Consider the following 22316-nt stretch of genomic DNA (forward strand, 5'->3'; position numbering starts at 1 on the left):
CCTTAAACTTTAGCCGTTTGCATTTCCCGCGGTCACAGAAACTGCCTGTCATCTTAACTAGGTGCAGCTGGAAAGTGCGAGCGCGTTGCCTCACGTGCGCGTCCCTCCAATGGAAATAACGAACTTGCCTTAAGCTGGTCACACCCCAGAAGCGCCGCTTGCCGACCAGTAATGACATGCATTTTAGAATTGTAAACATAGGTTTCTATCAGTGTACACACACCGGGGCCGCAAGTCAGCGGCTGTCCTCGCCGCCCAGCCACTACTCAGGACACTGTTCATATTTCTGCCGCACCACAAAGCGCCATCTGATTAGTTTAATTTTAAATAACATGCGAATGTGTGCGTCTGGTGTGCTGTGTCCGGTGCTTCAGTCAAAGTTAATTCAGTGTGCATGGTGCGTGGTCTCGGTGTACAAGCTCAGAACTTTAAACTAGCACACAGTTGGCTGTAAAACTATACAAAGACACAAATGATTTTGTAGTCTCTGCTTGGTCTGTCCGACTCAAACAAGTACGGCTGAATGCTGGTCCTCTCACTCATGTTGCTTCTCTCTGTCTGCCTGTCTGTTGCCATACACAAAGCGAGGGAGCTCCGCCCCCCTGTTAAGTTGGGTGGGAAGTCGAAATTAATGTGAACACACCCCTAAAACAGCGACCTGTGGACACGCCCCCAAAATGATACTTTTTAACACATTATTAAAAAAAAATCTGAATTGTGTTTCGAACTGAACCTAAACTGACACACTCAGAAGAATCATAATATTAATATTACATCTTAAAAACGGGGTAAATAGGTGCCCTTTAATGTGAAGAGAATTAATGATAACCATAACAATTGAAATGTGCTATGCAGTGACATCTGAGAGTGTTTTTGTGTGTGTGTGTGTGTGTGTGTGTTTTGTCTCTAAATACATCAGTAATCGGGGAAAACATTATGTACACATTTAGAAAGACCTAGTGTTATTAACTAATTTAAAGTGTAATTTAAAGTTAAAGTCTTTAAAAGATAATCAGGGACTTTCCAAAAGGAAGTGACCTGCCTGTGTGTGCTAGATTGTTCTTTTAATCACAGTGAAACTCAAGAAGACAATAAATGACTCATAGAACATTTCTGACATTGTAAAATGTTTAGATTATACATGTCATTAAAATTATGTTAATGGAATGTGGCCTACATTCTTCTCACCTTACAAATAACCATTCACATTTAGCAAATACTGATGAAATGTCAAACTTACTCACAATAAGGATTATTGGACAGATAATACAATTAGGATTAATATTTAAGATAAATGATAGAATAAATTAATGTTTGTTTGGTTAAATGCAGGCAGATAATCAAAATATGTGTGTGTGCAATAGCGGACATTTATATCCATGTAATATATTCAACTGTACCATTTCATTAAGATTTGGATAAAGGCTTGTCTTACCATCTGATTCATGTATTGAGAAAAATATACTCAAATAAATAAAGAGAACACTTGAAGTCACATTGTGTTGTTTATGTGTTCTTTATTTTTTGAGCATCTAGTTGCTTAGTCCCCAGTCTTTCATTTGTCTCTCTTCCCGCCATTATTAGTGTTGATTAGGTTCACCTGTGTTCATCCTTCCCTTCATTAGCAGTTAATTGTGTCTTGTGTGTATTTGTAGTTTTTCCAACACAATCTCACGGCAATTCGTAACTTTTTGATTTAGAGGCTAATTCATATGAATTCGTACAATCTAATTCTTATAATTTAGTACGATTTGCTCATCACCCAATGACGGTTGGGGTTAGGTGCCACGGCTCCTTTTTAAAATTGTACATTTTCGTACGACTGAATTCGTCATGATTTCATAAACTGAAACAAAACCATTCTTGGTTCTTGAAAGTTTTATTGATAGCAGCCCCTCTGTAGCTCAAATTGTAAAGCCTATCAAGCACTGATAAAATAAGTACCTTGAATGCAATATTAGTTGCTTTAGGTCAGGGGTGCCATAACTCTGTCCTGGAGGGCCGGTGTCCTGCAGATTTAGCTCCAACTTGCCTCAACACAGCTGCATGGATGTTTCTAGAAAGCCTATTAAAGCTGCTGTCACACTGGACTTTTAGACTTCTATTCATACGCATGTGAATGCATCAGAGCGGAAACACAAATTCATGTGTTAAGTTTCGCAGTTCACTGCGTTGCTAAGTTCTAGCTTGGTGAACTCTGACCTGCAAAATGGCATCACTTGACAGCGTGAGACCAATCGAGGATCAAAACATGACCTCTCTGGAAATTTTTTTTAAATATGGAGCAATCGCTCGCTTTTATAAATGTCATGTTGTTTAATCCCTTTTCGCAGAGCCATACAACAGAATTTCACAAGCTTAAACTCTAGTGTGACTGCAGCATAAGAGCTTGATTAGCTAGCCCAGGTGTGTCTGACAAGGGTTGGAACTAAACTTTGCAGGACACCGGCCCTCCAGGGCCAAGTTTGGGCACCCCTGCTTTAGGAGAAAGTGTCTGCTAACATAGCTAATCTATTAAAAAAAAACAAAAAAAAAAAACACACCCTGCTACAAAAAGAACAGAACAGGATGTGTGTAGATTGTAGGTGCAACAAGAATAATTAGCAATAAATGCTATCAGCTAGAAACGTACACTGAAGTTGGCAATGCAACAACTAGTCAGTTTATCAGTCACAAATAATAAAAAAAAACACACCAAAATTATGCATACTTGTAATTTTACTTACATTAAAATACATGCTGAATGCATTTGTGTGATGCATTTCCACTGACAGCGGAATATATTTAGTGCATCTGGAAGATCTTAAGAATATTTTCATGCTTTGAAAACAGAGTTGAAGCAAACATTCTTTTGAGTGATTAAAGCTCAAACAAGCATGTGATGAACTAGTAAACTGGTATGCAGATCTGACATCAGAGCTCAGATTCCACTAAATCCGTGCAAGCTCGAGTGATCATCTTAGGTGAGCAGGTTAAATGTTAATCTCATCTTGTGTTAAGGTTCCTCCAAGCATTTCTAGAGTTAATAAGATGTTTATGACTGTGACGTGATGTCTTGTGGAATGTGTCATCTTAGACAGAAGCATCTGGACTCTGGTTTCCTTCTCCAGCATGAAGACACTGACATGCACACGCACTTGGACATGAGCAGGAAGTGTTCGGATGCTTCAACAGATCGAGCGATTTGGGAATGTGGGGTAAGTTGTGTCATGCTTATCTATTGAGTGTGTGAAAGAGCACCAGCGCCTTGACCGTATCCAAAGCCCTTGGGTCCAAAGTTTTTGGCATAGCAACCTGTGTACAGCACAAAATAAGGGAGATAATATGGTAAATAATTTGGTATTCATAAACAAAATGTGACTGATTTTGACTTTGAGAGATTCCATACTATGATTGTAGGCACTTGCTAGGATTTTGCCATAATAGGCAATGTGTTAGTAACTCATAAGGAGGCCTTCTCTGTTGCCGAGTTCACACTGAGTTCACTTAGAACGTTTCACCCAGAGGTCCAAATCTTTAGCATGCCAAATATTTCACGTTGGTGATTCTCTAATATCCCGTCTTTTATAATTCACACTGCATGACTGTTTCTGTGTAAATGAGTGCTGATTTGACTCTGATTTCAGGCATTTGTCTGTGAAAATCAGGGCTAAAATCGTGTGACATTCAAAATGGCAGGTATAACAGAGTAATTAATTTGAAAAAAACTCATCTGTTTTTTTTTGTTTGTTTTTTTAAGTATACACTACCTGATAAAGTCTTGTCATCAATCTTAGTTGTAAAAGCAACAAAAAATAACTTGTTATTACTTCTAGTTGATCATTTGGAAAAGTGGCAAAAGGCAGACTTTTCCAATGAATCATCTGTTAAACTGCATCCCAATCATCACAAATACTGGCAATCACAGCCAATCACAGTCTTCATATGTGTTTCGGGGCGGGGCGTTGGGACACAGAGAGATGAGACTCAACCTTTTCTGCATGTCCAGGTTAATATTGACGGTGCGATTTTTTTTTTTTAGGTGAATTAAATTATTGTTTCAATATTTGGTCCCCCTCTGTGTCCCCCTCTGTCCATGCTAAATCTACGCCCTGTTTTTTCGCAAGACGCTCCTCATATAGCCGCCTGTGGTGCTTTTTTAGTTGCTGGTTGCTGTATTTCCTCATGCTGTGGCAACAATTCTGCAACAGCTCTTACAAATGACCTGGTTTTGTTTTGTACCTGTGACTTATATTAATTCATCTATTACTGCTTCCGAAGCGGCAGACGCCATCATCCCACTTGTCTGCGCTTTCCTGTTTTTTGTTGGTTTTATTCTGGGCATTCAGCATAGTTTGGTTGCGCTATTCTGATTGGACAGAACGAAAGTGTGCTCACTCAATTGGCAAGTAAGGCTGTCACACACAGATGACTGTCACAGAGACAGCAGTCATGCATTTTCTCTGAGCGGGGGAAGTTAAATAATATATTTTTTATACAGCAGTATCTTGCGATTAGATAATCGCAATGTTTCAAACTGTGATTGCTATTCGATTTTGATTAATCGCACAGCCCTATTACGAACCACAGGAGAGGGAAAATTGTTCAGCAGAATAGTGCTCCTTGTCATACTTTAGCCTCCACATCAAAGTTCCTGACAGCAAAGAAGGTCAAGGTGCTCCAGGATTGGCCAGCTCAGTCACCAGACATGTACATTATTGAGCATGTCTGGGCTTAGATAAGGCGGAGGCATTGAAGATGACTCCAAAGGGAGTCCTGCAAGAATGCTTTCTTTGCCATTACAGATGACTTTAGTAATAAGTTATTTGAGTCATTGCAGAGATGTATGGATGCAGTCATAAACAATGTTATTTTTTTCCACGGCAGCATGGCTTTATATTCTATACTGTACATTATTTCTGTTAAGTGACAAGACTTTTGTCTAAGCAAAGTCAGACCTTACTGAAGTGTGTTTGATTTAAACTGTCTAGGTTTAAGCTTTGTAAATGTGAATTAATACGCAAACCAAATGGTCTGATGTTTTTTGGCTTACTCTCATATAACTGCACAAACTTTGGGTTAAAAACTGCAGAATAAGCTGGGTTGTTCTTATTTGCTTTTAATTTAATAGCATATTGTAATGAAAGTTTCAGCCGTCTGTTTTGGAGTGAAGGTTCATTGGCTTCAATGTACAAACTCTGTACGGGTGATGTTTCTGTATTCTCCTAAAGCAAGCCATAATCCTTGATGGTGTACTATGTTGAGGATCTGTTTATAAGAGTTTCTGGCAGAATCATAAATTATACTCCCATAATCCAAATGTGATCAAATGAGAACTATATAAAGTCGCAAAAGTACAGTTAAATCTGCTCCCCATTTAGGTTTTGCCAACACTTTGATTATGTTCATAGCTTTCAGGCACTTTAAATGAGGGATAAGTGTCATTTTGTTGTCAAAAAGAAGACCTAAAAACTTGATTTCTTTAACAACTTTGATCGCATCTCCGTTGATAAAAGTTCTGGATTATGATGAAGAGATTGCTGGATGCAAAAATGTGTACAAACAGTTTTTGTTCTAGAGAACTTAAAATCCTTTTCAACAGACCACTGCTTAATTTTGTAAATACATAGCTGTAGCTGCCTTTCAATTGTGCTCATATTCTTCCCTCTGTAACACATACAAAGATCATCCACATAAAGGCTGCTGAACATGTTTGGTCCAATGATTTCCACAATCTATTTATCTTGATGCTGAACAGTGTGAAGGAGAGTATACTTCCTTGAGGAACTCAGAGTTCTTGTTTGTGTGAATTTGATACCCACTTGGACTCTGAAGTTTCTTCTAGTGAGAAAGTCTGAAATGAAGATGGGAAGCCTTCCTCTAAATCCCATTCGGTGAAGATCTTTTAAAATTCCATATCTCCATGTTGTATCATACGCTTTTTCCAAATCAAAAAAGACAGCAACTACATGTTCTTTCCTGATGAACCCATCTCTGACATAGGTTTCCAATCGAATTAACTGATCCAACGTGCTCTTTCCACATCTAAATCCACACTGGTAGTCAGTTAATTGTTTATTTTATTCCAGAATCCAGACAAGACTGTTGTTAATCATTCTCTTCATAGTTTTACATAAGCAACTGGTTAGAGCAATTGGTCTGTAGTTATTTGGATCAGAGTGTTCTTTTCCTGGTTTAGGTATAGCTATTAGTGTTGCTTCTTTCCAGGAAGCTGGTACTATAAGACCAGACAAAGTTGAAATTATCTAATAGAAGACATAGTAAACTATAAGGCAAGTGATTTAAGAACTGGTAATGAATTTTATCTGCACCAATAGCTGTATCATGTGAACATTTTAAAGAGTTCATTAATTGTTCCATCTTACAAGGTTGGTTGTATACTTCCTTGTTGTCAGAATAAAAATTCCTGCTGAGCTCGTTTTAGTTGAAATTCAGGGAGACAGTTCTCTATTGAGGAGTTCTTTTCAAAGGATTCAGCTAGTGTATTTGCTATATCCATTTCCTTTGTCTGAAGTATTCCTTGCATTATAATATGTTGTATACGATGTCCATTTTCCAATCCTTTCATTTTATGAATCATGTTCCAGATCCTCTTCATGGGAGTATAGCAAGTTAAACTAGATACAAATTGTTTTCAACTTTGTTTCTTTGCTTTGTTTATAATTCTGTGAGCTTGGGCTCTGCAAAAGCCTTTTTCTGTGTTTCAATAGCTTTTTTACATTGCTCATTACACCATGGATTAGTCTTTTGTTGCGGTTTTGTTGATGTCTTTGGAACGGTTTCATCTGCTATAGCAATTAACTGCTGAGTGAGGGATTCTATAGAGAGCTGTTTATCTTGGGCTACTGAAATAATTTTTTTACAACACATAGTTTGAAAAGTGAGCCAGTCTGCTTTCTTGAGTTGCCACCTTGAAGGTCTAAGCTGTACATCTATTTGTGGGAATGTGAGGATAATTGGAAAGTGGTCACTCCCACACAGGTCATCCCAGTCCCTCCATGAACAATCAAGGAAAAGATCAGCACTGCATATTGTCAAATCAATTGCGGTATAGGTACCATGGCCTGAATGAAGATACGTTTTTGTTCCATCATTCAACAGACATAAATCATTATTTTCTATAAAAACGTCCATACTTCTTCCATTGGCATCACATCGATCTTCACCCCATAAAGAATTGTGGCTGTTAAAATCACCCATGAGAATATATGGAGTTGGTAACTGTGAAACAAGTTTATCCAGTTCTTGAGGTACCACAGCTTCATGAGGAGGAATAAAGATAGAGCAAAATGTAATAGCTCTATGTAGAGTAAGTTAAACTTCTGTTGCTTGTAACTGGGTATCCAATGTAATTTGACAGTGGATTATATCATTTTTCACCAAGATAGCTGATCCCCCAGAAGGCCGTTGCAAATTTGGTCTACATATACTAAACATATTAAAACCTTTAAAAGTCAAGGCATCATTTGGAGATAAGTGGGTTTCCTGAATACAAAAGGCAAGTGGGTTAAGAACAGCAGTTAAGTGCTGTAATTCTGCAAAGTTAGTTTTTAGTCCCCGACAATTCCACTGTATTATATGATTGTTTATCCTCAAGTAGGAAATACAGGTGCAGGTCCTTTGTTTTTACACTTAGGTGAGAGACTGCGACTACAACTAGGCATAGTCTCAGTCATTTAAATATATTTAGGATTGTCATTTTTTTAAGGTCGACATTTATCTTGATTTGATTGTTGAGTTGCTGTGCTTGAAGTGTTCTTTTTCACTTTTGATTCTCTCTGTTCCAGATTTGAGTCTTGAATTGGACCAGTTTGAATGTACACATTCTTTGTTTTTTAGGTAATTTAATTTGTGTTGCTTATGGTTTGAGGTTTGTCTTTGGATAACCAAGTTAGATCCGTCTGACAACTTGTTGTTTGTGTCTTTGGTGTGACTACGGCAGAATAGGGCTTACTCAGTCTAAAGGCAGGGAGTCCTTCAACTATTTTACGAGCTTCAAGATAGCTCATCTTCCTTGTATGTTTAATTTTTTGTATTTCTTTCTCCTTAAGCCAGATGGGACAATTCTTTGATGAAGCTGCATGGTATCCAAGGCAGTTTTTACATTTAGAAGGTTTTGTGCAGTTCATTTCATGATCATCCTCACCACACTTTTTAACATACAGTCATATTCTTGCATCCTGCAGATCCATGACCAAATTTCTGATATTTAAAACACCTCAGTGGATTTGGTATGAATACGTCCACAGCGACACTTAAATATTTAAGTTTGATTTTCTCTGGTGGTTGTGGTCTGTTAAAGGTCAGAATGTATGTTCCTTTTAATCATCTGTCCATCCTTTTTGATGATTATTCTTTTAACGTCGATCACACCTAGTGGTTTCAATTCTGAAACGATTTCAGTTTCATCCATATCTTGCAGTTCTCTGGTGCGGATTACACCTTTGCTGTTGTTCAAAGAAGGATGAGAGAATGCTTTCATAGTAACTCCAGACAAAGTTGTTGCTCGTAGTAAATTTTCTGAGTTTGCTTTCCTAGAACATTCCTCCAAAATTTGTCCAGATCGCAGCTTTTAATATCTTTTACTGCTCCTGCAGTTCCTGTGATTCCTTTTTGGATTGCAAAAAGGGACAGTTTGGTAAGGGGCATGTCATCAGTCAGAGATTCCAATACAATAAATCTTTGCCAGTTTTCATTTTCAGATGAGAATATAAAATCTGTTCTTAGTTCAGCCTCCAAATCTTGATCCAGTATCCATTTTTTTGTGTTTTGGTTTTTTGCCATGTTAAGAAGATATTTGTTCATCATCTCTCCTCTCCACCCACCTCGGAGTCCTACAAGGGGATGTACAGAGCCTCAGACATCCACTGGATGTACATCAAGGATACAGAAATGGTATACCAGAGCATATAAACACAAGGTCTATACTACTCAATTGAACCTATGCCAGTGCCTTCTGGAAGGAGGGCAAGTCCTGACAAGCCGAATGATTGGAACGGGTCTTTCCAACCTCTCGTCTAAATGAAGTAGGAGCCAAAGTGATGTGTTGGATAAGTGGTAGCCGCAGCAAACCAAAATCCTCAAGCACCAGGATCTCTTCCTCCAATGACACGAGTCGCAACTCATGGCCAACAAGTTGCCCCATTTGTCGCCTCTTACGATCAGCAAGGGGGTGCTAGTGACCTATTCTACCCTGGGTCCCCACGGGGGATCAACTAGAAGTCAAGTTATTATTTGTTGTTCCTAAAACTTGGATAGGCGACAAGACTTAAGTCAGGTATTGTACTGCATATATAACACAGCAGTTCAGAGAACTGCAAAAAGAATCAATTTTATCATGCTTTACAACAATAATTACTTTTTTTTCATTACTTACATGTATAGTTTCTACAAAGAGACAATGCCAGCTACTGGCCTGAAATAAATAGTACCATATTTTTTCAATAGTGAACAGGCATCATATTGATGGTGTTGCCATCTGTATGACAAACCTTGCACAATTAAGTTTTTGATATTATATCATCACAATTCAGATGTATTCAAATATATTAATCAATACTTTTTAACCCAGCTCAATGCAATTGCTGATTTTTAGATAGTTATGTGGTTGCACATACAAAAAAAAAAACAGGATTAGACTGAAAACTCTACCTTTGCAATATATTTCTCCATCCTTGTCAGCTAAAGTTGTAGATTCCAGACCTTTTCCGCACATTGCACATCGGAAACAACCCCTGTGCCATGCCTGCAGAGGAACAAAGACAACTGTCACTCAATGAAGACCAGTCCAGATCTTACAGAACAGCAAGTCATGTCCTAATTTTAGCACATGCACCACAACTTATTTCTCATCTCAGTTCTGCTTTTGACTTACATTTCCTGCCCCTATGACTTTTTCAGCCGCATATACAGCCTTGCTACACCGCGGACAAACATCAGAGCCGCCAAACTTCTGAGCAAACTTGGATGTGTTGGGGTTATTGGTTGGTTGGTGATTTTGAGGCCTGCAATCCAGAGATACACTATAAACAGTGGGACCATTAAAATCTCTTCACAACTAACATAAACAATAATTTTATCTTCTTTGTGTGTAAATTAAGCTCCTGAAAAGTCTTCAAAGGTTTTTAGCATTGTTCAATCTACATTATATGGAAAAGGAACAGAATAAAATATTTATAAAACTACTATTTCTATATACTGTAATTGGCCAATTCAAGCTACAAAATGTACATCATTCTAACAGTCAAATGCGTTAGCTAAAACAACACAATTTCATGTGGTATTCAGTATCAAAATGTAAAGAAAGTATATTCTTACTCCACAGCTTTAATGCCTAGTGACTCTCCTTTGTCCATGCTCAGAGTTCCTGCACCAGCGCCGTAGCCATAGCCTTTGGGCCCATATTTTTTGCCATAACAGGCCTTGCAGTAGATCTCATTCTCATGGACGGCCACCGTGGTGCTGTCTAGATTTTTCCTGCAAACCACTGAAACAAGAAAGATAAGTGAATGTGATGATAAATAGATAGCTATTCTGCAATAACCTTCAGCTTTTACAGTAACCCTGTAAGATAGGCTAAAATATAATGACCAATATGCTTTTAGTTCACCATTTCCTCATAAAAGTCCCTCAACTGGCCAAGGCATGGACTCCAAGGCAGGAGTCAGGAAGATACCCTGTGGAATCTGGCACCAATATGTTAGTGGATCAACTGTTGGCCAAGCACATCCCACATATGCTCAAGTGGATTAAGATCTGAGGAATCTAGAGGCCAAGGAAACACCTTAAACTCTTTATCATGTCCTTCAAAGCCATTCCTGAATACATACATGTAAGGTAAGGTGGATTATCCTTCTGAATGAGGCCCCCCTATGAATAGTCTTTCTTGGTCTGCAACAGCATTTAGGTAGAGGTGGCATGTGTCAAATTTACTTCTGCATGATATTGCCAGATCCAGGGTTTCCCAGCAGAACAATGTCCTGTGCCTTACACTCCTCCACCAGCTTTTCATCATCATCATCATCATAGTGCAGCCCCTTCCTCGGGTAACTGGCACAAATTTAAAACACTTCACATATTTTAAAAAGAACCCAGCACACTTCAGACCATGGTGACCTCACTTCCCTATTCCAAGGTTCAGTTCTGACATTCTGGTGTCCATCATAGGTGCTTTTATGAGGTCATCATAGACCAGGGATGGGCAAACTCTGTCCTGGAGGCAGAGGTGGAGTACAAAAAATTTATACTCAATTACAAGTACTGTTACATTGCTAAAATCATACTCAATTACAAGTAAAAGTACTGGTGTTAAAAAAGTACTTAAGTAAAAGTACAAATTACTCTTCATAAAAACAACTCGGATTACAAATTACTTTTTAACAAATAAACAAATGATGAATTAATGAATTAATACAGTCTGTATTACAATGATGATGGATTTACATGTTCTTGTGATGATTATCTTATCAATAGCGCACTACGATTATTTTACAAAAACAATGTTTTGCTATTGTGAGTATAAAGACAACAGAAATATACCCCCAAAAATAGACTCTTTATCATTTCAAATGATGCCTCTCTTATCTGTTAGATCAATAGAGGATTTATTAGAAAAAAAACACTTGCAAATTATGGAGAAACTTTGCTAATTACCTAATCGCACGAACGAACCGTCAGAAACCACAGAACAACACTGCCTAGTGCCTAAACATATTATTAAATAAATTACATATCACACAAATGAAGTGATATGTCCTCTTATCATATTGTGTTTTTTCAGATTAGAGACTTAAGTCTTGTAAGCTGTTTGGCACAGCAGAGGGCAGTTTTCATTCATTTATTTTTATGTGCTTTTTGGATAAGCACATAAAAAACTGTTGATGGAAACGCAATGATGCACATACATTTTCAAAATGCGTGTGAATGGACAAACCAAAAGGCTGAGCACATTGTAAAACATCTAAAGTGTTGTTTTGGTCATGCTAAAACACCTTAACCATTTCAGTATTAGTGTTATTAAATTATTAATTACCTCCAGAATTGTCAAAAACATCTGCACTGCCGCCTGCAAAAAATGATTAAATAAAGAAAATTTTTACAGTGCTTCTCCTACCGCAGCAAATTCTGTTTATACTTTGGATATTTGTCGCCAGTTAATCAGAAAGTGGCGATTTTCTTCTCTTTGGCTTGTTGGACGGAAACGCTGCTTTATTCGTTATTATAAGTCTTTTATGCGATATTCCAGTTTTGGGCATAAATTTCATTTGCATTTTTAGATGATAAAATAGCTATTCATACTGCATCAGCACAGTTGTCCCCTTTCCTCCCTATGTACCTGTAGGTGAACAGCTCCTCTGGGTGTGGCCATGGGCATTCATCCTCTGCTATTTCCAGAGATGTATAGTAATGAAGTAGAACTACTTCACTACTGTACTTAAGTACTAAAAGGCAGTATCTGTACTTTACTGGAGTATTGTTTTTTTCCACTTTTACTTAAATACATATTTTCGATGAGTTTAATACTGTTACTACGATAGATTTTTTATGAGCTGCATTGTTATTCGTTACTAGGGGTGTCAAAATGATCAATATCGGTTCAGTAATAGATCATAACCGGTTATTACGTACTGACGTCATTTATGTCCTATGCGCGATGTCGCAATACTAAGGCGAAGGACGGAGGCGCGAGGGCGAGTGAAGGCGACACAGCAGACGAGCCGCTATTTCACCACCAAGGAGAAATGTTGTAACTCCATCTCTACCTCTCTCACTTTGGACATTTGACCCGCTGGCCTGTTTGTGAGGCAACTTTTCCTCTCCTCTTGGCTGTTAAAGCAATACTTGTGGATCCAGACATGAGCGTGTCTGAGGTGCAAGTTTTCTCCACTGTGTGTACTATGGATTACCTGTGATAACTGCGTATTACACACATATAGACTGTAACTGCGGCTGCTCTTCCCGCCATCAGTGAACAGTGCTTTCAAAACGTGAGGGTGAACAGGGTGAAGTGAGGGTGAAGTGAACAGGAAGTGTTTGTGGAGAAACAGTTTTGCGAGGGAAAATATGTTTTCCTATCACTCTGTTTTTTTTTTTCTTCCACCAATTTTTTTTTTTCTTCCACCAATTTTTTTTCCCCACCATCACATCCCTTCCGGGTCTCCGTAGCTAGTTCACAATCAATGCATCTATTTCCCCCAACACATCCCATAATTTCTAAAATATTGGCCTCTACCAAATGGTTGAGATGTTGGTTTACGGTAAAAGTACCAGAATTAATAAATATACAATACAAATCTGAAAATATGAAGTGTAAGACCAATTTAATTAAAAACAATCAAAATAAAACATTTTTGAATACTAAATCCTTAGCCATAGCCATAAGCCATAAAATATTTCAGATTTTCATTTAACCAAGTACTATACACATTTTCTTGTTCTTTACAATAAAATCTAAATCAAGTGAATTAGTGCAACATGATTTAGCTTGCTTGCTTAGTTTAGTTTCAAGAGTGCTTCAAATCAATCAAACTTCAAAAACTGCGTGTTTGTGTGTATGCGTGTGTGCGTGTAAGAGAGAGAGAGTGTAAGAGTGTGTAAAAGTGTATTTATATGTGTTTGTGTGTGCGTGTGCCCATGTATATGTATACCAACATCGGTATTACACAGATATTATGAGGAGATGGTAAATTATGTGGACATTATGTGACATTCAATCATACTAAATATTTTTTTTATTCTCAGAAAGTAAAACTACACAATTTCCTGTAAAGGCTGGGTTTAGAGATAGGATTTGGGGTTAGAACAATCGAAAGTACATTTTGTACTGTATAAAAACAATAACCTATGTTATGTCCCCACAGTTCACAAAAATGTGTGTGTGTCTGAGAGAGAGAGAGAGAGAGAGAGAGAGAGAGAGAGATAACTGTGTGTGTGAGAGTGTAGGGAGAGAGTGTACATTTAGGTGTGTGCAGGGCAGTGTACGTGTGTACGTGAGAGAGAGAGAGAGAGAGAGAGAGAGAGAGAGAGAGAGAGAGAGAGAGAGAGAGAGAGAGAGAGAGATGTATCTGAGTGAACATGCTGAGTGAACATGCTGAATTATCTCAGCAGTGAAGGGATTTTCTGGTAAAAGGGCCTGACGATGTGAGTTTTTGTACCATAGAAACTATTGACATCCATCAAATATCTACCAAAACAAACAAACCAATAAATATCAATTTAACATGGTGCAACCCACTAGCCCTGCCATCCAATCTACGCAGATATTAATTTGTGACCTTGACTAACAACATTTCTTCAACCTGGTGACAATTTTATGGCTCACCTGTGAGTACGTTTACATAGACATCAATACTAATATGATTAAGACATACTCTGATTAAGAGTCTACCATGTAAATAGCAATTACCTTAATCTGACTAAAGTCATAATTGAACTAAACAGAAATCGAATTAAGACATATGGAGTATGGCTATGTTAGTCACATTATTAAAGTGCAGTATATACATGTAAACACTTTAATCAAACTATGACCATTTTGTAGTACTTTTCACTACATTTTGTGATAGGACGCACCCAAGGCAGTTGTTGCATTTGATGACAAATAAATGAGAATGGCTTCAAGCAAGAAAGCACAATTTTGGTATGAGTGGGAAACGATGATTATGCTAAGAATTCTTCCACCAGTGAAATAAATAGCAGAGGTGGCCTGTTGCTTGAGAATTTGTCTCTACTGTCATCACACAATTGAACTTGTCATGCTTCCATGACAAACTCGGACTGTTATTGTGTGAAACGCCGGAGGTAACTAGCATCGAACTGACATAATGATGTTAATCGAACTATGTACTCTTTCATTTTCTTTTCGGCTTAGTCCCTTATTAATCTGGGGTCGCCACAGCGGAATGAACCTCCATCTTATCCAGCATATGTTTTACGCAGCGGATGCCCATCCAGCTGCAACCCATCACTGGGAAATATCCATACACACTCATTCACACACATACACTACGGCCAATTTAGCCTATCCAATTCACTTATACCACATGTTTTTGGACTTGTGGGGGAAACCAGAGCACCCAGAGGAAACCCACGCCAATATGGGGAGAACAATCAAACTCCACACAGAAATGCCAACTGACCCAGCCGAGGCTGGAACCAGCGACCTTCTTGCTGTAAGGCGATTGTCCTACCCACTGCCACTCTGTGCTGCCCCCGAACTATGTACTATAACAGGTAAAACAGGAACATGAAAGGAACATTCAAAAAGCAAGTTAGATGTCCATGTATGCACCCCCTCTCTCTCTTTATCTCTCACTCTCTATTTTAATTTGCAAAAGATCAATAGGTTCCACTATGCAAGTTTCGTGGCAGGGTCCTGTGTTTTGGTCTTCAATGTTTTAGGGGCTTTGATCTTTTCTCTCTCTCCCTCTCTTTTTTGCAGGCAGCCTGTCTGGAATGTAGAGTGGTTAGAGGGCCCCATACAGGGTAATAGTATGTTACAAACTGAGGCATATAGACAATCAAAAGAGGGCGCCAGAGAACAAAATTCACACAAAAAATTCATTGTTCGTCTTGAACAAAATAAAAAGTCCTGCCACCTGCCCGATTCACATACTATTCATCATAAAACTGCCCAGAATTAGAAATAGCTTCTCTCAAATAATGACCTACAATTTAAGCATAGGAAAAATAATTATACATTGTAATGTTATACTTGATGCCAAAACATAATTCTAACTTGAAAGCAAAATGTTCCATCAATATTATTTAGATTGATAAAGACATGTGTCATTAAATTCAGTGATGTCAAGAGATTTTCTGCAAATGGAGAACTTTGTTAGATATACTGATCAATTATTGACACTGTGGACTGATATGGTGCATGTCATAGCACTGGACACAGGAAAATGAGCAGGACTTACTGCACAGGAAGCAGGATCTGTGGAAGCTCCGCCCTTCACATTGCACTTCCTCTGCAAAATACACTGTTTTCTGGCAGCAGCCACATTTGTTTCCACCTCCAAGAGGCATCCTGGAAAGCACAGCAGAGTAGACCAAAAAGGTCATGAATCACCTATTTTTTTGGTGGGGGGGACTCTTTATGATTCCCAAAATAAAAACAACATTAGGTTTAAGACTTAAGTCATATTTAGAAATTGTTTATGTAAAGGTGAATGTAAAATAAATGTATAAGACAAGGGTGTAGAAAAGATCAAACTGAATAGAACTGAAAGCAAAAAAGGTCATGAAGTCCTGTAAATGCCAGATGTGTAATTAGACATTAGCGTAGAACAAAATAGAACTTTACACAAGAGTGACATACCACAAGCAAAATACAATGCCAAAAAAGGCATTCAGATTAGTAAAGAATGCATGCCTGCAATGTGAAACAGGGTAGTTGTGATATAAAAGTGCATACTTGTTGTGATTCCAGAGTACAGGCTGAGCTTGGCAAGCTTGTCAAGTTTCTGTATTTCCTCTTTAAAACATTTTAGGTCACTACACTGATCTACACTACAACATTACTGATCTCCATTGGTCTGGATAAAGTTTGATGTGGTCTAATCAACACATTCTCACGGCAATTCGTAACTTTTTCATTTAGTGGCTAATTCATATAAATTTGTACAATTTAGTACGATTTGCTCATCCCCCAATGACGTTTGGGTTTAGGGGTGGGGTTAGGTGCCACGGCTCTTTTTTAAAATCGTATTATTTTTTCAATTTCGTACGACTGAACTCTCACCCACTAAACTGACAAAACTTTAAATACTTACGTTTTCTCATGAGATCAGGCTGTGTCTAATACATTTTGAGAATGTTTAAGTCAGAACCTTCAATGAAATCTTTCATTCATTTTCCTTCAGCTTAGTCCCTTCAGGGGTCGCCACAGCGCAATGAACAGCCAACTTATCCAGCATATGCTTTACACAGCGGATACCCTTCCAGCTGCAACTAAGTACTGGGGAACACCCGTACTATGGCCAGTTTATTTTGCACACATGCACACACATACACTATGGCCAGTTTATTTTATTCAATTCACTTATACTGCATGTCTTTGGACTGGGGGAAACCGGAACACCCAGAGGAAACCCACGTAAAGACGGGGGAACATGCAAACTCCACACAGAAATGCCAAATGACCCAGCCAGGACTCGAACCAGCAACCATGTTACTGTGAGGTGACAGGGCTAACCACTGAGCCACCGTGTTGACCTCAATGAAAACTTCATTATATATACCTGTATATTTTTGGACCCTGCAGCACCCCCTTAGGCCCATGCTCCCTCAGCCCCACCAGGTCTCACAAATCTCAGAACTTGGGATCTTAGGACTGCTGTATATTCTTCCAACCCTCCTCTATCCCCCTGCTATTGTCAGGCTTCTACATCCTTCTGCATCTGCCATGCTCTTCTATCCCTCTATCTTTGTCAGGCTCCTCCACCCCTCTTTCATTGTAAGGCTCCTCCATCTATTAGCATTCGTAAGGCTCCTCCATCCCCTTGTCTTTGTCAGACTCCTCCAACCCTGTTTCGTTGTAAGGCTTCTCCATCCTTCTGCATCTGTCAGACTCCTCCATCCGCCTTTGTAAGGCTCCTCCATCTGTCTGTCTTTGTCAGGCTTCTCCACCCCTCTGTTTTTTATAGGCTCCTCCATCCATCTGTCTTTGTAAGGCTCCTGCATCTGTCTATTTCTGTCAGACTTCTCCATCCCTCTGCTTTTACCAGATTCATCCATCCGTCTTTGTAAGGCTCCTCCATCCATCTGTCTTTGTTAGGCTCCTTCATCCCTCTGTTTTTGCCAGGCTCCTCCATTCTTTAGCATTTGCAAAGCTTCTACATGCCCTTGCAGTTGTCAGGCTCCTCCAACCCTGTTTCTTTGTAAGGCTTCTCCATCCTTCGGCATCTGTCAGACTTCTCGATCCATCTGTCTTTGTCAGGCTCCTCCATCCCTCTGTCTTTGGAAGACTCCTCCATCCGTTTGCATCTGTCAGGCTCTTTCATCCCTTTATCTTTAGCAGGCTTCTTCATACTTCTTTCTTTGCAAGGTCTTCTCCTTGGCTCCTCTGTCTCTCTGGTTTATCTTAATCCTTCATCTCACTGGCTCAGTCAGGTTTCTCCATCTGGCTCCTCTGTACCTCTGACTTTGTCAGGCTCCTCTCCATCCATCTGACTCCTCCATCCTGCTTCTCTATCTTTTCTATCATCTCTCTTTGCTTTTCGTCAACTTCAGTCACATCAGCTTTACCCTGCCCTGCTGAGCCCCTTTCTCCACCTCAGACCCCGTGTCCTGCTCCTCTATCATCTCTGTTTGCTTCTCTTCACCATCAGTCGCATCAGCTTTGCCCTGCTGAGTCCCTTTCTCTACGTCCAGGTCCAGATATATGCTTTAGTACTCCATTGTTGTCTTGGGTCTCCTTTGGTCTTGTCTTGGGTCTTTGCCTCTTTTTTTTTTTTTTTTTTTTTTTTTTACATATATAGCCAATATTTAGCATCTTTTTATATTTACAGTAGAAAGAAGAAGTCCAGAAGTAAAAGTCCAGACCCAAAAATCATCTTTAATTTTTAATCTTATTTTTTCAGAGTAGCTGCTTCCCAACATATTAGGCCTTGATTAGAGCACACAAGTTCAAATTAAATCAAGTCCGCTATTTAAAAAAAAAAAAAAAAAAAAGAGCTAGAAATAGGCAAGTCGAGCCCCACACTCCTGGTGCTGCCACTGATTGCAACACCAAATATAACAAAACAAAGTTCTATTTATGTGGGTCTTAACTTAAAACTGGCATCATGTATTTAAACAAACCAAGTGTCATTCTTTATACTTCTGACAATGACTCACGTTCCTCTCATCTGCTGTAATTGCAGGGAAGTGTTTCATTGATTTTGTCCAAAAATGGGGTTGTTGGTTATAATCGAGACATTCCTGCATAGTTCAGATGTCTCCAGTCTAAACACCCACTCTGGCCCCTGTCTCCAGACATGCAGGGTTGTCAAGGATGTGAGGAAAGGAAATGACGGCACACAGCCACACATACAGATAAGGTTCTGTGTTGTACACACGCCTATTAAACATTCACCAAGCCAATGGCCACTTCCCATCTGTTGCAAACATGCTTCTCTGATGTTACAACAGAAGGTCACGAAGAGTTTGACAGATAGGCTCATAGCCAGACTTAAGGAAGTTTGACAGTATTATGGTACTAGTGAGAAGCAGTTCAAGGCAGTTCTCTAAGCTAAATGTGATCCAATCTACATCACACCAGATTATATCTAGACGTTTTTGTTGTCCTGATTCTTACAAATTCACCAATCTTACAGATGCATTTCCAACTAAACATGAAAAGCTTTTTGATGATTTTGGATGCTCGTCTCACAGCTACAGAATTTTGGGGGTTTTAGGAACATGTCAAAGTGCAAGTTTGAAAACACTACAGTAATATCATTGTCACTGTGTAAACTACAAACACAATAATGTCATGCATGTTTATTAGGTGTTCGCTCTGAGCAAATACTACTACTGGTGGGCCAAATGTGCATAGATGTAAATAATTTCTTTTTGCTGAATTTTTGTGATAAAAATACAATTACCTTACGTATTTGTAATCCTTTAATGAAAATGTGGATATGTTCGCAAATAGACAAAAACTGAATTCAATATGTACCTTATTTTTAAGATAAGATAAAAGTGAAAAATGAAAAACAATACTATAGTGTTTTGAAAGCATGCTAAAGTAAAGTGTGTTCTTCTGTATAGTATGGTATTTACAATACTTTGTTAATGAATGCTACAGAACACTGTTATATTATTATCATGAACTGAAAAACAGTAATAAATTTAGTATGCTTTTAGTATTCATATTTGTAGCATTGTAGTATTCTATATATATATATAGGTGCTAATAAAAAATAAACAGGGGGGCTAATAATTCTGACTTCAACTGTATATGTTAACACTGTAACAAAAACACCTTAAAATGAAGTTACACTACAACAAAACTTAAAAATAAAAGTGAATTATTGTTAGCTTTGCTTGCTAGAGCTTCACCATGAAAAATACAGTAGAAACTGAAAAAAAGACCATTAACAGTAAACTACCATTTTTCATTTATTTAAAGTGTTAATACACAAATGTTGTGAAGTGCTAAAATCTACATATTGTACCTTTGATATACAGAGAAAAAAACAACCATAAGCATGTGGTGATGAAAAAGTCACATACAATAATGAACCACTGCTTATCACAAACAGCTTATCCACAGCACACACTAATTTACTGGATAGAAAGCTGTCATTCCAGCCTGATCTCACGAGAAAACGCAAGCATTTTATGTTTTGTCAGTTTAGTGGCTCATCCGTAGGAATTCGTACGAGTTCAGTCGTACGAAATTGTACAATTTTAAAAAGGAGGCGTGGCACCTAACCCCACCCTTAAACCCAACCATTATTGGGGGATGAGCAAATCGTACTATATTGTACGAATTAGATCGTACGAATTCATATGAATTAGCCACTAAATCCAAAAGTTATGAAGTGCCGTGAGATTGTGTTGGTCACACAACTTCTAAACTCCATTATGGTAACACACATGACTATAAAGTAAATCAATAAACACTGTTTATTAAAAATAGATGTAACACACTCTATTGTAGATAACCGATGAGGAAACAAAAATGTAAAATAACCATAATAATGTCAACAAAAATAGCAAAAAAGCAGTGTTATTGATAGAATTCTGTCAATTGAAATTAAAGTATGGTTATAGCAAGTAGCAAGTATATAGCAAGTTTATATGTATGTGCATGTGTTAGTGTGTGTATATGCATGGATGGAGTTTATATGTATGTGCATGTGTTAATGTGGGTGTGTTTGCATGGATGGAGTTTATATGTATGTGCACGTGTGTCGGTGTGTTTGCATAGATGGAGTTTATATGTATGTGCGTGTGTGTGTGGGTGTATGCGAGCGTCAAGTTTATATGTATATACACAAGTTTCATATATGTTGTTTTGAACATCTAAAAGTATAGGTGTATATGCATGTGTTTATGTGTGTGTTGATAAGCAAAGTTTGATTTAAATCCTACACGGCGCCTCATAGTTTTTACTGTGAAAATCAGTCATTTTTTATGGTGTACCCTCAAAAGGTAGACTTTTCATAGCTTTTTCAGGTAGAAAACTACCATTAACAAGCAGACCCTTAACAAAACAGACCATTAACAAACAAATATTGTTAAGTGTTACCAAAAATCCACAGACTCTTTCTCAGACTGAATGATTTTTAGAGTCCAGTTACTCTACTAGAAAACAAGACTAGACAAGCCACATTCCTGATTCTAGATTAGCAAAGTTAGTTGTTGTTTGTAACTGTGAAAGTGAGGAGGTTTCCAAAAATCTATCTCTGAATGTTTAGAATTTTTTAGGCTAAGTTCTGATGAGGCGGAAGGAATGTAAAGCATTCCAGGAAAACGAAACCTCAGAAAGACTTTCAGACTCCAGTTTGCAGAAACATTACGCATGAGTAGCGGAAAGAAAATCAGGCAGTGTGAAGAGCTTCTTACCTGCTAGGTGTGTGGATATGATGAGACAGTCACAGCCGTTGTGGGAACGAGAAGAGTTTGTTCAGAGCTCAGGCATGTGTTAAACTTCAGCACAGGAGCTCTGGGTGCGGCAATGAGGGAAGTGACTCAAACTAGGCTGTGCTAAGATGTTAAAGGAACAGCACTACCTCATAACACACCGTGCGTGTGCGTGTGTTTGCTCACTGACGCCCCCTCTGTGGTCCACATTAATTCGGGCACACCTTCCCAGCTAGAAGGGAACGTTCTCTCAACTTTGACTAACATTCCCTACAGGTTGTGTTAATGTTTTACAGAAAACATTTAATGTAATATCCAATGAATATTCAAACCATGTTTTTCCCAAAACAATGAACAAGAACATTCTAGCAATGTTTTAAAAAATTTGGTAAGGGAGCAGATTAAACAATGTTCTCTTAGAAAACGTTTTCACAATGTTTCATAAAATCAAAGTAAGAACATTCTCACAGTCACATTAGAGAAATGTCTTAAGAACACCATTGAGATGTGAGATGTGGAATGTTTCTTTGAAGAATGTTCTAGCAATAAGACATTTGAACAAAGCTTGCACATTTTATCTGCAACATTTAAAAAAAAACATTTTAAGATTATTGAAATGGCACCAGATTAAACAATGTTCTCTTAGAAAACGTTTTCACAATGTTTTATAAAAAACAAAGTAAAAACATTGTCACAGTCACATTAGAGAAATGTTATAAGATCATGATTTCTTTTCAATA

The 22316-nt window shown here is 38.2% G+C and overlaps 1 protein-coding gene across 1 annotated transcript; it reads right to left on the bottom strand.

Moving 5' to 3' along the window:
- Positions 1-1860: 1860 nt before the first annotated feature.
- Positions 1861-21708, bottom strand: csrp1a (cysteine and glycine-rich protein 1a). Its single transcript, XM_056449853.1, has 6 exons — positions 21559-21708; positions 15921-16030; positions 10318-10486; positions 9875-10004; positions 9652-9745; positions 1861-3294 (listed from the first exon to the last, which is right to left on the bottom strand). Exons 2-6 carry the CDS (start codon positions 16027-16029, stop codon positions 3218-3220), a joined length of 579 nt encoding a protein of 192 aa, XP_056305828.1. The 5' UTR covers position 16030; positions 21559-21708; the 3' UTR covers positions 1861-3217.
- Between the last annotated feature and the right edge of the window lie 608 nt (positions 21709-22316).

The sequence above is a fragment of the Danio aesculapii genome, chromosome 23 (assembly GCF_903798145.1).
Source record: "Danio aesculapii chromosome 23, fDanAes4.1, whole genome shotgun sequence".
NCBI lineage: Eukaryota > Metazoa > Chordata > Actinopteri > Cypriniformes > Danionidae > Danio > Danio aesculapii.

Excerpts from the sequence above, each read along its gene's own strand:
- csrp1a (XM_056449853.1), bottom strand. The coding sequence starts at position 16,029 with ATGCCTCTTGGAGGTGGAAACAAATGTGGCTGCTGCCAGAAAACAGTG. Across the intron at positions 10,487-15,920 it reads CAGATCCTGCTTCCTGTGCA|TGGTTTGCAGGAAAAATCTA; the intron begins GTAAGTCCTGCT and ends TTCTTGTTTCAG. Across the intron at positions 3,295-9,651 it reads TGGAGAAATATATTGCAAAG|GTTGCTATGCCAAAAACTTT; the intron begins GTAGAGTTTTCA and ends TGCTGTACACAG.